Here is a 16,278-nt window from a genome sequence, read left to right on the forward strand (position 1 = left end):
AAAAAGAGTAAAACCAGTGCTGTGGAAGCATTGATACACAGCACAAAATTCAGACAATCTCCGGGAAAATAGGAAGAAAAATGACAAAATAAAAATTATGAGGAAGAACATAGTTGATATAAGGAACAGAAAATAGATAGTAAAACAAAAGACATTCATTTCCTTGAAGTATGGACTATATCAAATAAAACTGAATGAATAATCAGAACATATAATAGAAGGAAGCTTTCTTCAGCAACCAAAGAAATAGTCTAAACTGATTAAATCCACCACATTCCCAACTAAATCAAAGAAAATGGTATAACACAAGTATATAGTGACAAAAATGGCACTTACAGGAAAAAAAAAATGAAAAACATTCTTCAAGCAACCAGACACAAAGAATTGGCTGCTTACAACAGAACAAAAATCAAGTTTTCCATAATTTTCTCCCCAGCAACTACAAACATCAACTGATTTTTAAAAAAATGACTTTCAGTCAAAGACAGACAGCAAAACTCCTCAAAACTTATCAAAAACAGTAGAAAGTATGACTATACCAACCAATGACTCCATTCAAAAAAAGGAAGGGGAGGGGAAATTGAGCAAGGAAATCACTAAATTTAGTACAATCATAATCAACAAATGTTGAGGATGAATATCTTATTTAATTTTTATTGAAGTATAGTTGACATAATTTCCAGGTATATAGCAAAGTGATCTAGTAATACATATACATATGTCTATTCTTTTTCAGATTCTTTTCTATTATACATTATTACAAGCTATTGAATAGATGGTTAGATGGCATCACTGACTCAATGGACACGAGTCTGAGTAAGCTCTGGGAGTTGGTGATGGACAGGGAGGCCTGGTGTGCTGCAGTCCATGGGTTCGCAAAGAGTCGGACACGACTGAGCAACTGAACTGAACTGAACCTGTGCCATACTGTAGGTTCTGGTTGTTCATCTATTTTATTTGGGCTGAACATTTTAAATTCTGGACCATAATAGGATTTGTTCCTTTCAAGAAAAGCTATGACAAACCTAGGCAGTATATTAAAAAGCAGAGACAACACCATGCTGACAATGGTCCATATAGACAAAGCCATGGTTTTTTCCAATAGTCATGTACAGATGTGACAGTTGGACCATAAAGAAGGCTAAGTAGCAAAGAATTGATGCTTTCAAATTGTGGTGCTGGAGAAGACTCTTGAGAGTCCCTGGGATTGCAAGATCAAATCAGTCAATCCCAAAGGAAATCACCCCTGAATATTCATTGGAAGGACTGATGCTGAAGCTGAAGCTCCAATACTTTGGCCACCTGATGCAAAGAGTTGACTCACTAGAAAAGACCCTGATGCTGCGAAAGATTGAGGAAAGGAGGAAAAGAGGGTGGCAGAGGATGAGATGTTGGATGGCACCACTGACTCAATGGACATAAGCTTAAGCAAACTCTGGGAGATAGTGAAAGACAGGGAAGCCTGGCATGCTGCAGTCCATGGGGTCACAGAGAGTGGGACACAACTTAGCATCTGAACAACAAAAATAACAGGATAGGATGCCAAGAGCTGACACATATTCATTAGACCTCAGGCATAGAGGGATACAGAGTCAGGTTCTAAACTAATATAAAGAGATCTAAGGGCATAGGTGGGATTCAGGAAATAGGACACAGAAAACCACATATGATAAGAAAGACCTATTATATACTGTAATCAAGGAACTGTACTCAATAGCTTGTAATAACTTACAAAGGAAAAGAATCTCAAAAATAGTGTATAAATAGTATATATAGATATTATATAACTGAATCACTGTCATACATCTGACACTGACATAATATTGTAAATCAACTACATTTCAATAAAAAATTTTTAAAAAAGAAAGCACAGTAAAAGTATAAGATGCACATCATTGGTCAGCTGGCTTCCTAACCCCTGAAGGTAAGAGGACAAGCAGCAGCCACCGACTTTTAACATCAAGGGCCTGTTCCTAGAGATACAGGGGGACCTCTGTTAGACTCACCCACCTCTTAGACCCTGAAAACTGAGGGAGATGGACCACCAGGGCCAAAGAGAAAGTAAACACAATAAGAAGGTAAAAGACTCATGTGGTCTGAGTTCATTCCTCTCTCCTATCACTTGCCCACAATTCTTAAGTAAATTGCTGTCATCATTTTAAAAATGAGCAATAATTGCAAAGTAATGAATAGAGGACATCTGTGTTTTTGATATTAAGCATTACTCAGTCGTGTCCAATTCTTTGTGACCCTTTGGACTGTAGCCCACCAGGCTCCACTTTTTCAGGTTTTTCAGGCATACTGGATTGGGTTGCCATTTCCTCCTCCAGGGGATCTTCCCGACCCAGGGATCAAACATGCATCTCCTGTGTCTCCTAAATTGCAGGCAGATTCAACCAGATGAGACAATTGCAAATAAAGTAAAAAGAGACAGAGATGAGGGAGACTGAAACATAATAAAAAAAAGCAGAAAATATCCATAGCAAGAAGAACTTCCCAGGAAAATGAAAGAAGAAACCATACAAGCTACCATTGTATTAATGAAATGAAAGAAACAAAATTTTTTCTTTGTTTGAAAAGTATGAAAAGCTGGAAGGATGAAAACCACATTAGAAGCAATAACAAGAAAAAACAGAATAAACTAAAAGCAAACAAGGTAGAGAGAAATGAATAAAAAGCATACAAATCAAAAGAGCAAAAAAGACAACTAATGAGATGATGCTAGATTTGGAAGACAATGTAAGGTTAATAATTTATAATAAGGATGTTGATTAAGAAAACTGATACTCAAAGGTATTATGGAAGAAAATTTTTCTGAAATTAATAAAAACTTAAATCTGTCGAATCTTACCTTGTTCTAGAACAAAGTGACACATACAAAATAAATCAACTGAAGATAACGCTAGTGAATTTACCGTCTTCTCAGGATTTAAAAATAAGTCAGATATGAGTATCCAGGAAGAAAAAAATAACTCACTCAGTAAGAAGTTTTTAAAAAAATTTCAGCCAGCCTCACACTTTTCCACAGTAACTGTCAACACCAAATGGAAAGCCCAAAATTCTGAGAGAAGCTAAGATAACCTTCAAGTATAAAAGCAATAAACAATTCTCAAGAATGCAAGAAGACTTATAAGGCTTTCCTCAAATCTACTGGACGATTAAATTCAACTATCCAAGAAGTAAATCAAGATAAATCAGGAACAGTATAAGAATTGGTGGTGAGCTCTGAGTGGATAGGATGAAAGGACTAAAAATAGTGCTAATTAAAATGCATGTGATGTTTTAAACTGTGACAAAATAAATAATATTAAGTTACCAACAGTGTCAGAGTTCAGTAAGAAGAGATGAAGAAGAAAGAATAAATATGCTGCTTTTATTTTTTATAACAAGAGTCAGTGGGCACTGCCAAAAATGGAAATTCCACTTTAAAAAATTGAAATATCAAGTTTTTACTTTTTTTTCTATTCTTCAGGTGGGTTCTTTTAGAAACTGAAATATATTGTTGTGAACAAATATTTATGTAAAATTAATTTATTCCTTCCATTTTATCTAGCTCCTTTTTCTGTTAGAATATAAATTTAAATATAAAAACATGATTCTAGTTTGTGAATTTTACTCTCTGTTGAATTGGCAAATCTGTAGACAAAAATGGTGACTCAATGGTAAAGCATCTGCCTGCAGTGTAGGAGACCCAGGTTTGATCACTGGGTCAGGAAGATACCCCAGAAAAGGGGCAACTCCCTCCAGTATTCTTGCCTGGAGAATTCCACGGACAGAGAAACCTGGTAGGCTACATTCCATGGGGTCGCAAAGAATTGGACACAGCAAGAGTCGGATATGACTGAGTTACTAACACTTAGACGAAAATATCAGGCTTGATGTTTAATAGGTGCTAACAAATGTTAATTCCTGATGGTAAGATTGGAACAACTTTGGTGGAACAGCTGTTAGTTTTATTTTTGGTTTTCTTACTTGTACCTTTCAATAATGTTTAAGTTTTATCTCTCTCTTTTTGTTTTTTGTTTGGGTTTTTTGTTTTTTTTTTTTTTTTTTTTTTTTGGCCACACTGCATGCCTTGCAGGATCTCAGTTCCCAGATCGAATCCAGGCCCACGACAGTGAAAGTGCTAAGTCCTAACCACTGGACTGCCAGGGAATTCCAGATAATGTTTGAATCTTAAATAGTGCACCCAGTTCTATACTTTTTACAAAAATCACAGTTATTTTTTCACAAAAATTATTTTTTAAAAATTAAAGGAGCAACATCAATAAAGTACGAGAGGAAATGTGATGAAAAATTTTTACCATACAATATAACACCTTGTACCATTTTGGGGAACATTAAATCATCCTGAGAGTTGAGAGATGAAGCAAAATTAGTAAGTAAAAAAAACTATAATTCATGAAATAAAAAGATTCACAATCTTTAATAGACATAGAAAAAATATATTAAAGTCATTATATTGTCTAAATAAAAAGTAAAAACAATTAAAACATTCTTAAAAAACCATTAGACTAATTTAACAATAATAATTTATAGCTGATAAAAATAAAGAGATATGTATGTGTATGTAATATCTAATACATGGAAGAATCCAAGTGCAAAGAAACCACAACTCACATACAAGAAATGGAAACCAAAGAAAATAGGGAATATCACAGAAGAGGAAAAATGACAAAATACATCAAATGTAGCAATTTTAAACGGATTAAAAGACAACAGCCTTCAAAATGGCTTGAAAAATCCAATCAAATTCTGTTTATAAGAGATACACCTGAAATAAAGTTATAGGTTAAAAAACCATAGACAATAGCATGCCAGTAATTAATAACAAAGTGAACTCAAAGCAAACAAAACAAAACAGAAAAAAAAAATTTTTTTTAATGAAAGCACACACACAAAAAAAGATCACTTTATATGGGCAAAATTTTTTAAACTAACCAAAAAATAAAGTAAAATAAATATCACAAACATAAGCTGAATACATAAAACTAGATTATATAAGTCAAAAATATTTAGATAGTCAACAAAAAATTTACAGAAAATATAGTAATGTAATGCAAACATTCCACTCCTGAGTTAAAACAGATTAAAAGTGTAAAATATCAATAAGATTGCACAGGCTCTGAAAGTCACAATATATTCTCCATTCTACTTCCATGAATATTTACAAATATTATGTGGAATATTAAGCCACAAAGGAAATCATTAAAAATATAACATAGCAAAAAGTGTATATATAGGCCAACATTCTTTCTACAAACCACAAAGCAGAAAAAAAGACAAATTAATCGCAAATGTTGGACTAAAAATGAAAGAAAAAGTCTCTTTGAAATTTAAAATCTCTACTAAATGTCTTCAAAGAAAACAATATCCTATCTATGAGTCTCAATTTTTTCATATTTAAAAAGGGTTTTAAATGAAAAACCCTTATAAGGTCTTTCTAGCCACCCCTTATCCTGACACACCCAAAGCACAATGGCTTTTATGTATCTACCAAGCATATACCATATGTTCAGCTTTCTGACTGATTATTCAATGTGATATGCAAAAGCAGAACAAGTCCCTACATTAAAACAGTGTATGATCAAATTAAGGAGTGAGGAAAAGCAAAGAGCAGTCACCAACAAACTATGAATATTCCAGAGAGTCAAAGAAGGAGATCAGGGTAGAAAGAAAAGGCTTATTTATGTGAATTGTTAGGACTCAAAGAGTAAATCTGAAAATCCAGAAAAGAAATAAAAAACATTCTGGTTAGTAATACTATATCAATGAAAGCTAAAGAATAAAACGTTAAATACCAATGGTTATAAAAAGTTACTATAATGAAATACAGTCTAGGAAGAAAAACACAGTACTAGACCAAATTGTTTATACTACAAAATGAGTTGTAACAAGATTTTAAAGCACAATGGCTGTGGCTGCCAGCTAAAGTCTGGAAAGGCTCCCATCACTTTGAACGTCCATTCAAATAGACTTCCACTCTTAGATACATTTCATATCTCTGGAGAGAATAACGTTACTGATAAACAATGATCTTTATTTGCCATTTGGGAAACTGACCGTAGCAGAGGTAAGATACTCAGCCAGGCTTCCATAGCTACTTCATGCAATGAGAGGAAAATAGTAACAGCTAAGAATTTAAAGAACATTATCACATTTGGGCTCTTCTGATTCTGTACACTGTATATTCATTTCACATTCCTAGCGTATAACAAACAAAAATTAAAAGAATTAGACTAAAAAACTCTAGTCAAGAGTGCTATTTATCCTGAAAAGAGAGTAGGAAACCCAGACAGATTTTAAATTGGTTTATAATGAACAAGGTAGACAGGACCAAGACTGCCAAGTAGGAGGAGGTGGGAGGAAATTAAGCATCCTAGTTTCTGAAGAAAATGCTGTTATTAAGTATAATTGCACCAACTTGATCCAAATCCAATATTTCTTATTCATTGAAAAGAAACATATTAAAATAGCAGCAATTTCCTTTACAAATAAACACATTAAGCCAAGGAAGCTTCTCCTAAAAGAGTTTAACCCTCAAGGTAATAAAAAGCAGAAATAAAGTTATTTAAGTGTTCTAGCTTCAAATAATACCTTCTAAATACAGATATGCCATAGTTAATTCAGTAACAAATTTTTCAAATTCTACTAAAAATTACAATGAAATTCTTTCAGTCTAATCCTATACTTTTACGTTAAAGTGCATAAAAGTAAGAAAAATCTTCCAATGAATAATTAGGAATTATTACCATGTATTAACTGGAAATTATGAATGGTAATAGTTGCGCTTAATTATTTATAATTATGATCTTTAAAAAGCTATAAGAAACAGGAAATTTCACTTACAAATACCTACATTTAGGTCTGACAGACAAATTTTGAATATAAGCATCTTGCAGCACACACTATATAGAAATTTGATTCCTCCCTCAAGATATTTTCAGTTATTATATGACCCTTGACTTGTAAGTTGCAACTGGACCAGAAACTCTAAATTAACCATAAATATCTGTGGAGAAACCATATCTCTGAGTTTCTCTATGAGTATGGTAACTCTTAAAATAGGTACATCCCTTGTAAATACAAGTTACAAGTGTAATGTAAGTATTTCAGCTAAAGATGTTATCTCAGTAAGGTCTTTCTACCCATTACTCTCCCATGGCCCACATACACACAAAAACCACAATGAGTTTGTAGTATTTAAAGACACTGGCTCCTAGGGGCGCTGAGACTCTAAGCCAGGACGGGTCACACACCCACCAGTGTGACTGTCTTCTTGCACCTGAGCTGTCTGTCACCTGGGGAGCCAGACAGAACAGCTCTTGAGTGGATACAGGAACTGTGGCAAGAATTACTCTCCCAGAAGAGAAATACTTGATACTGCCCTGCTGGCAAGATATTTTTCCTGCTCTAAATCCTTGTAAGTAAAACCGATATAAAATGTCTGGTGAATCTGAGTGTTTGGTTGAACTTAAAAGACCATCTGAAGAAAAAAAAAAAAAAGACCACCTGGGAGACTTTGAAAAAGCTAACCTCAAGATTTTAAATTTTTCTTCAGACACAAAAGAACTGTAATTTGTGCTAAGTGCACAGCATTTTCTCAGAAAATATGAGAAGCAATTTCTTTTTAAAATATTCAATGTTTTCAAAACATTGTTTTCATTTTTCCAATATGTAAGCTTCAGAATAACCATTAATATAAATATAAAGGACTTTCATAGAGCCTCCACAGTAATATTCTACATTCAGCTTCTTAAATTGGGGGGATTAGTCACACTGATCAGATACTATGAGCATCACTGACAAATTCTCCATATGGTTTTTAAACATTCAATAAAATTATCTAAATAAGCAGAACTGAGTAGATCTGGGAATCCATGAAGCTCTATAGAAAGCTGGTTTTATCGAGATTTTTATCATTTATCGAGATTTTTAATTCTAAACATAATCTGAGATGTTAAGGAGTTTGTCAAGATCTTGCCTCATATACTGACAAACTATTGCTATTTTTGATAGATTTTGTAGAGTTCATGTTAAAACACGAATTTTGTCTTTCATTTTAAATGCAAAAAGGCCCCCATTTAAAACTTAAGCTGTCTGGCTTCCTCCTGGCACCATCAAGAGAAACTGCTGCCCTAACGTCTAACCCCACCCCCCACATGCAGCAGGATTGTACCCAGATTTCCATCCCATTACTAAAGTTCATTCCTTTATGTCTCAACAGCTTTTTCTTTTTAAGGATCTTTACTAAGGATCTTTAACTCAGCACTCTGTTATGACCTAGAGGGCTGGGATGGGGTGGGGGTGGCAGGAGGGAGGCTCCAAGGGAGGGAATATATATGTAGACACATAGCTGGTTCACTTCGTTGTACAACAGAAACTAACACAGCACTGTAAAGCAATTATACTCCAATTTAAAAAATTGAAAAAAAAATCAACACTGTCTTAAACACATCAGTTCAGTTCAGTTCAGTAAGCAATTCTGCACCATTTGACACAGTAAGTTCTGAAACAAGCCTTGAAGTGTAACATCCTCACAGTCTAATAATAAGTGATCTCTAAATGAGATTCATTAAATGCTTAAAGAAATTCTCTTCTATTTTAAAGAAAATAATCTATCAGGTAAACTATTTTCTTGAAATCTTAAACTTATGAACAATATCTTGCTAGAGATACTAAATAAAGACGATTAAAGATGCTAATTAAAGCTTTTTTATATTCTCCTTTTCTAATAAAGACTTCCCTGGTGGCTCAGACGGTAAAGCGTCTGTGTGCAATGCAGGAGACCTGGATTCAATCCCTGGGTTGGGAAGATCCTCTGGAGAAGGAAATGGCAATCCACTCCAGTACTCTTACCTGGAAAATCCCATGGACGGAGGAGCATGGTAGGCTACAGTCCATGGGGTCTCAAAGAGTTGTACATGACTGAGTGAATACACTTTCACTTTCTTTCTAATAAAATTTATATTTTATCTTCATTGTTGATATTCAACATCACTTGTTATTTTTTAGTAAAATCACTGTTTCATGATTGTTTCATAAAATAAAAAATTTCATAAAATAAAAAATTCTTTCATAAAACTTTTAGTGAATTCCTTGATAAATTAAACCACTTACTGTAAACAGCCCACTCTTACTGCTACAGGAACATGGGGAAGTTGAGTGGCCCATTTCAGTGTCACATCTTGATAAATATGCAACATACTATTATGGTTTCCAATCAAAGTATTTATTGTTCCTTCAGAAACTATGGATGGAAGATAGAAAAGGAATAGTAAGAAAAAAATCATTTTCAACAGTTTTTACATTCCTTTTAGAGGATTTATGATACAAATTAATATAATATCTTGACTTAATGCATAAAGATTTAAATAATAAAACATTGTTTTTCAATTTCAAGGTACTAGTATCAAAATTTTTTAAATCATTTATAAATACATAAAAATTATATATATAACTAGAGAAACTATAACTAGTGTGGCCAACATTTTTGCATTTTATCTAAAAAGGATGAACTTGATTAATATATTTAACATATTTAAGCTATTGATTTATTAGACTTTCACTACAGACAAGTAATTCTATGAGTCATTACTATGCTCATTTCTCCTTATAAAAGAGTCTGATGTTCTCTTGGAAGCATCTTGAATAGCCACATCTTGGAAAGCAGTATTATATACCTGAGGCCAATTCTACAAGTCATTTTGTACAAAGTAAAATGACTGACAAAACCAAATGTGTGCTTTATATCAAACCTCTATTCAAACATTAAAAGCTAAAATTTCCATTACATGTTCAGTATAAAACTATTCTCCTAGTTCTTTAAAAAATATGTGAGTGACTTTGGCTTTTTCTGGTGTATATAACATAGTCATGACATATGGAAAAGATAAAAGAAAATCCTTCTACACACCTGAGCAATATGGGAGAAAACAACTTGGGCTATAATCAAGTTTCTTCATAAATCGAATTTGTCCATTATCCTTAAGGCAAAAAAAGTTTCTCTCACCAAGAACAAAAACAGAAGATGCTGACTGATTGAAAGACACAACACATATATCAAGGGCTTGTTCTCCAATATTTAGAGTCCAATCTACCTGCAAGGGAAAACTTATGATCAACTGGGTTGCTAAAAATATAACATTTCATTCACTTTGATATTAATACAATTAAGAAATGCTTTACAACAAAGCAGACATAAAGATTAATCCTCATTCATTTTTTTCTATTACCATATTTTTTATATTTTGTAGACTCTAGTAGTTTTTGCCACTTTTACCATGTGATATAACAAACTGTGGAAAATTCTTAAAGAGATGGGAATAAGAGACTACCTGACCTGCCTCTTGAGAAATCTGTATCTAGATCAAGAAGCAGCAGTTAGAAGTGGACACAGAACAATACACTGGTTCCAAATGGGGAAAGGAGTACATCAAGGCTGTATATTGTCACCCTGCTTATTTAACTTATACACAGAGTACATCATAAGAAACGCTGGGCTGGAAGAAGAAGCTGGAATCAAGATTGCTGGGAGAAATATCAATAGCCTCAGATATGCAGATGACACCACGCTTATGGCTGAAAGTGAAGAAGAACTACAGAGCCTCTTGATGAAAGTGAAAGAGGAGAGTGAAAAAAATTGGCTTAAAACTCAACATTCAGAAAACTAAGATCATGGAATCCGGTCCCATCACTTCATGGGGGAATAGATGGGGAAACAATGGAAACAGTGACAGACATTATTTTGGGGGACTCCAAAATCACCGTAGATGGTGACTGCAGCCGTGAAATTAAAAGATGCTTTCTACTTGGAAGAAAAGCTATGACCAACATAGACAGCATATTAAAAAGCAGAGACATTACTTTGCCAACAAAGGTCCGTCTGGTCAAGGCTATGGCTTTTCCAGTAGTCATGTATGGATGTGAGAGTTGGACTATAAAGAAAGCTGAGCACCGAAGAAATGATGTTTTTGAACTGTGGTGTTGGAAAAGACTCTTGAGAGTCCCTTGGACTGCAAGGAGATCCAACTAGTCCATCCTAAAGGAAATCAGTCCTGAATATTATTGGAAGGACTGATGTTGAAGCTGAAACTCCAATACTTTGACCACCTGACACTAAGAGCCAACTCACTAGAAAAGACGCTGATGCTGGGAAAGACTGAAGGCAGGCGGAGAAGGGGATGACAGAGGATAAGATGTTTGGATGGCATCACCGACTCAATGGACATGAGTTTGAGTAAGCTCTGGGAGTTGGTGATGGACAGGGAAGAGCTTGACATGAATATGCGACTTAATTGAACTGAACTGAACCATGTGATATTAACTATTTAGCAATTCAAACACTCATATAAGTATAATCAAGGAGGTAAAGATCTGTATGTTGAAAACTATAAAATATTGACAAGATAAATTGAAGAGTTAAAATAAAAAGATATGCCATATTCATGGATTAGAAGAATTAATATCATTAAAATGTCCAAACTACTCAAAGTGATCTACAAATGCAAATCCCTATCAAAATTACAGAGGCATTTTTCACAGAAATAAAAAAATGTGCAAAATTCATGTGAACCCACAAGACACCAAATAGCCAAAACAATCTTGAGCAAAAAGAACAAAGCTGGAAGCATCATACTACCTGACTTCAAAATACACTACAAAACTATTCTAGTCAAAACAGCATGGAACTGTCATAAAAAAACAAAACATCTAGACCAATGGAACAGAACAGGGAGCTGAGAAATAAAACTCTGCATTTACAGTCAACTCATGTTCAACAAAGGTACCAAGAACATACAATGCAGAATAGGATGGTATCTTCAAAAAATGGTGTTGGGAAACTTGATATCCACATGCAGAGGAATGAAAATGAACCCCTATCTCATACTATATACAAAAACCAATTCAAAATAGATTAAAGACTTAAATATAAGAACTAAAGCTGTAAAATCATTAGAAGAAACATAGGGAAAAGCTCAATGACTTTTCAGATATGACCTCAAAAGTACAGACAACATTAAGATAGAGAAAGGGGATTTCATCAAACTAAAAAGCTTCTACAGGGGAAAAAAAGAGAGAAAGCTTATTATGGGATTATATGAAATCATATATGTGGAAACTTTTGAAAACTGTAAAGCACTAAAAATTTAAAGTCTTTTATTCAATCAAAAAATTAAAAAGCTTCTTCACAGCAAAGGAAGCAATCAGTAGTGTGAAGAGACAATCTATGGAATGGGAGAAAATATATCCAATAAGGAGTTAATATCAGACAGCTCAACAGCAAAAAAAAAAAAAAAAAGGGAAAAAAAAAAAACTTGATTTAAAACTGGGCAAAAGACCTAAATGTCTTATTTCTCAAAATAAGAGATACAAATGACGAATAGATATATTAAAAAATGCTCACCAATAAAAAAAGAAAAAAAATGTTCACCAACACTAACCATCAGGGAAATGCAATGAGATATCACCTTATATCTTTTAGAATGGTTATTATCAAAAAGAAAAGAGATAATAAGTGTTGGTGAGATTGTGCAGAAAAGCAAACCCTGTATACTGCTGGTAGGAATATAAAACATTACATCTACTATGGAAAACAATATGGAGATTCCTCAAAAAATTAAAAATAGAACTACCATATGACCCAGCAATCCCACTTCTGGGTACATATCCAAAGGAAGTGAAAACAGAATATTGAGGAGATATCTGCCATCCCATGTTCATTGTAGCATGATTCACAATAGCCAAAACATGAAATCAACCTAACTTCCAATGATGGATGAATGGTTAAAGAAAACAGGATACAGGAAGGGCTGATGTTGAAGCTGAAACTCCAATACTTTGGCCACCTGATGCGAAGAACTGACTCATCTGAAAAGACCTCGATGCTGGGAGATTGAAGGCAGGAGGAGAAGGGGACGACAGAGATGGCTGGATGGCAGCACTGACTCAATGGACATGAGTTTGAGCAAGCTCCAGGAGGCGGTGATGGACAGGGAAGCCTGGCATGATGCAGTCCATGGGTCACAAAGAGTCAGACACAACTGAGTGACTGAACTGAATTGAAAATGAAAAAAATCCTGCCATTTACAATAACGTGGATGAACTTGGAAGACATTATGCTAAGTGAAATAAGTAAGGCTCAGAAAAATGAATACTGTATGATCTCACTTATCTGTGGAATCTAAAACAGTCAAAATAATAGAAGCAGCGAGTAGAATTTTGACTTCCAGGGTCTGGGGTATGGGAGACATGAGGATATACTTGTGAAGGGGTACAAAGTTTCAGTTATGCAGGATGAATTAGTTCTGAAGATCTAATGTACATATAGTTATAATACTGTATTGTATACTCAAAATTTATTGAGCGATCTTAATGATCCTACCACAAATATATATATATACACATATACACACACACACACATACACACATATATATGTATATACACATGAGGGGACAGATAAGTTAATTTGCTTAGTTCTGGTAATCATTTCACAATTTATACATATATCAAAACATCTCACTGTACACAGTAGGTTTACATAATTTTATTTGTCAATTATACTTCAATAAAGCTAAAGAGAAAAAAGGCAGGTAGAGAAGAGGTGGAAGAATATCACATGCAAAATAAGCTGCCTGTATAAAGGTCCTGTCAGGAAGGGGAGGATCCATGGCTTATTGGAAAAAATACACATAAAGAAGATATCTGCTCTACTAAAATTTTTTGGTAAGAAAGCTGTTGCATTTACTTTGCAAATCAAATTTAAAAATCAACAAAACCTACAGTCAATACTGCTATAAATATGTTTTTATATTGAAACAGTTTTGAAAATATTAATATGCATATATAGAGCAGTTGTCAAGCTACTATATAGTATAGATAGGATCTTCTATATATAAGAGCTCCTCCAGGGTATCTTCATATCTTCATCTCTCAGAACATGGTCAATGTTTAATAAATGTTTCTTAAAATAATGAAGGAATGAATATAAAATTGACATATAAAGAAGAAATCAGTCCCCAATCAATTATCAATGTTTCTAAATCAAGAAAACATAAAGCATACTATTTTGAAAAGCTTTGGATGATAGGCATATGTTGTAAATGGCAATGACAGTGAGATGAATATACAAAAGCATCTGGACAAAGAGGAAGTAAGATTACCCTCAAAGTTAGGCTTTGAAGCAAGAATCAAGAATCAACAAACGAAAGGTCAAAGAAGAGATGTGAAAAGTCACATTAAAGATACATATAAATTTCATGCCATCCAAAAAATGATTTAGGTATTAATCTATCTACTTTAGGATTAAAGTATCTGAAGAAGGTATGAAATCTAAACGGGACTAGTCAGAGAGGCAAATATCATCAGTGTGTATATAAGAATCTGGAATAGAGGGACAGCACAGGGCATATAGGCAACGTGCATTTATGCACATTTATGCATCAGATTATCTTCATCTAAACTAGATTCATTTGACAACAAAAAAAATTTTTTTTAAGACAAACCATTCAGGCTTTCCTGGTGGTTCAGTGATAAAAGAATCCACCTATCAATGAAGGAGACACAGGTTTGATCCCTGGGCCAGGAAGATCCCACATACCATGGAACAACTAAGTTTGTGCACCACAACTATTGAGCCTGTGTTCCAGAGCCCCAGGACTGCAACTACTGTGGCTACGTGATGCAACTACTGAAGCCCATGCATCCTAGAGCCCAGGCTCCACAAGAGAAGCCACCACAATGAGAAGCCCTCCCACCGCAACTAGAGAGTGGCCCCCACTCGCCACAGCTAGAGGAAAGTCTGCACAGCAAGGAAGACCCAGCATGGTCAAAAATTTTTAAATGTTTTTTTTTTTTTAATGTTTTTTAAAAAACATAAATTATTCAATTATCACTTAGTTCAAGCGAGGTTCACCTATGCAGAAAGATTCTACTGAACAAAAGACATGAACATCAAGTCCTAAGGTAGTTACATTTCTCATTATAATTTAATAGACTTGCATTCTAGCAATATTTGTCAGCACTTGTAACTCAGGCTGATGTGTCCCTGACTCTGAGAGATGACAATTCATTCAGAGCGGATAAGCAGAGTTTCTGAGGCCACAGGCTGCGATCCAGCCACTAAATACTTTCAGTTTATTAGGTCCTGAGCACCACTCTTTGCAAAATTTCCTTTAAGAATTATACCACATTCTAAATTAATAAGTCTCAAAATGCACAGTAGTTTACTAAGAACAATCATTTTACAATCCTTCCACTTCCAGCCATGATACAGTGACAGGAAAAAAATTCTACCGTCCCACCTAAAACAACCACAACATGGACAAAAAGTTTGAAACAACTGTTTGCAAGGCACTGGATATCAGAAAACAAAAGACAGCAAATCCCTTGAAAACGGAAAACAAATGAGGTGAGTGGTATAACTGCCCCAGCCATGAGAGAGTTTTTAGGCCATGGCACAGGCAGAAGAAACCCAGGCAAAGCCCACAAGGCCCCCTGGGTTGAGATGAATGCTGACAGTTGAGAGAAACCAAGGCAGCTAGAGTTCACAAGACAGCATGCTAAAAAAAGAGACAGCAACACAAGGACAGAGCCCTGAGACCTGTTAAGAATTCTCTCAGATATTCAGTTGAGTACTTATCAGCACATTTATGTAGAAAATTACTCAAAGCCAGGGAAAGAACCACCCAAAAGGATTAACGGTAACAGTGCCCAGCATTTACACAGGGCCTGGAATACTGCCTGTGCTCACAAGCCAGACTGGAACACCTCATAATTTACAGGGAGTTGGAAAGAACATTCAGAAGGGTAGTACCTCAGGAGGGCGTACAAGTAGCTCCCGAATGAGCCCCGCTCTGGTCCCACCTAACAAGACTCAAAAGCAAGACCAAAAAGGATCAGACTGTTTCCAAGTAACTTAACTGTCTTCCAGGCCGAAGCGCAGCAAGATTTATAGAAACACAAAAGTATGTAGCTTCGAACAAAGTAAAACTGACTATATCCTGGCATCTAATAACAACTTAGACAGCAGCACAGGGACAGAACTCAGATCTGTTAAGTATCTTCACAAATAAGCTGAGTACATATCAGAACATTCATGTGGAAAATTACTCAAAGCCAGGGAAAGAACCACCCAAAATGTGGATTTTAGTAGTTTTAGTTTTTCTTTTTAATTATCAAGCATGTAAAGAAACAGGACAATGTGATCCATAATGTAGAGATAAATAACGGTATTATACACAGTTTATAATACTATACAGTTTATAATGCTTATGT

The 16,278-nt window shown here is 34.6% G+C and overlaps 1 protein-coding gene across 4 annotated transcripts in view; it reads right to left on the reverse strand.

Moving 5' to 3' along the window:
* The window catches only part of BBS9 (Bardet-Biedl syndrome 9), a 461,674-nt gene that overhangs the window by 307,730 nt on the left and 137,666 nt on the right, over nt 1–16,278 (reverse strand). For all 4 annotated transcript variants that reach the window (XM_043463234.1, XM_043463233.1, XM_043463231.1 and 1 more), the window contains exons 8-9: nt 9,917–10,100; nt 9,121–9,250 (exon numbers count right to left, since the gene is read on the reverse strand). In XM_043463234.1, the coding sequence (XP_043319169.1) occupies nt 9,121–9,250; nt 9,917–10,100 (314 nt within the window). The remainder of the gene's footprint in view (nt 1–9,120; nt 9,251–9,916; nt 10,101–16,278) is intronic.

Source organism: Cervus canadensis, chromosome 3, assembly GCF_019320065.1.
Source record: "Cervus canadensis isolate Bull #8, Minnesota chromosome 3, ASM1932006v1, whole genome shotgun sequence".
Classification (NCBI taxonomy): Eukaryota; Metazoa; Chordata; class Mammalia; order Artiodactyla; family Cervidae; genus Cervus; species Cervus canadensis.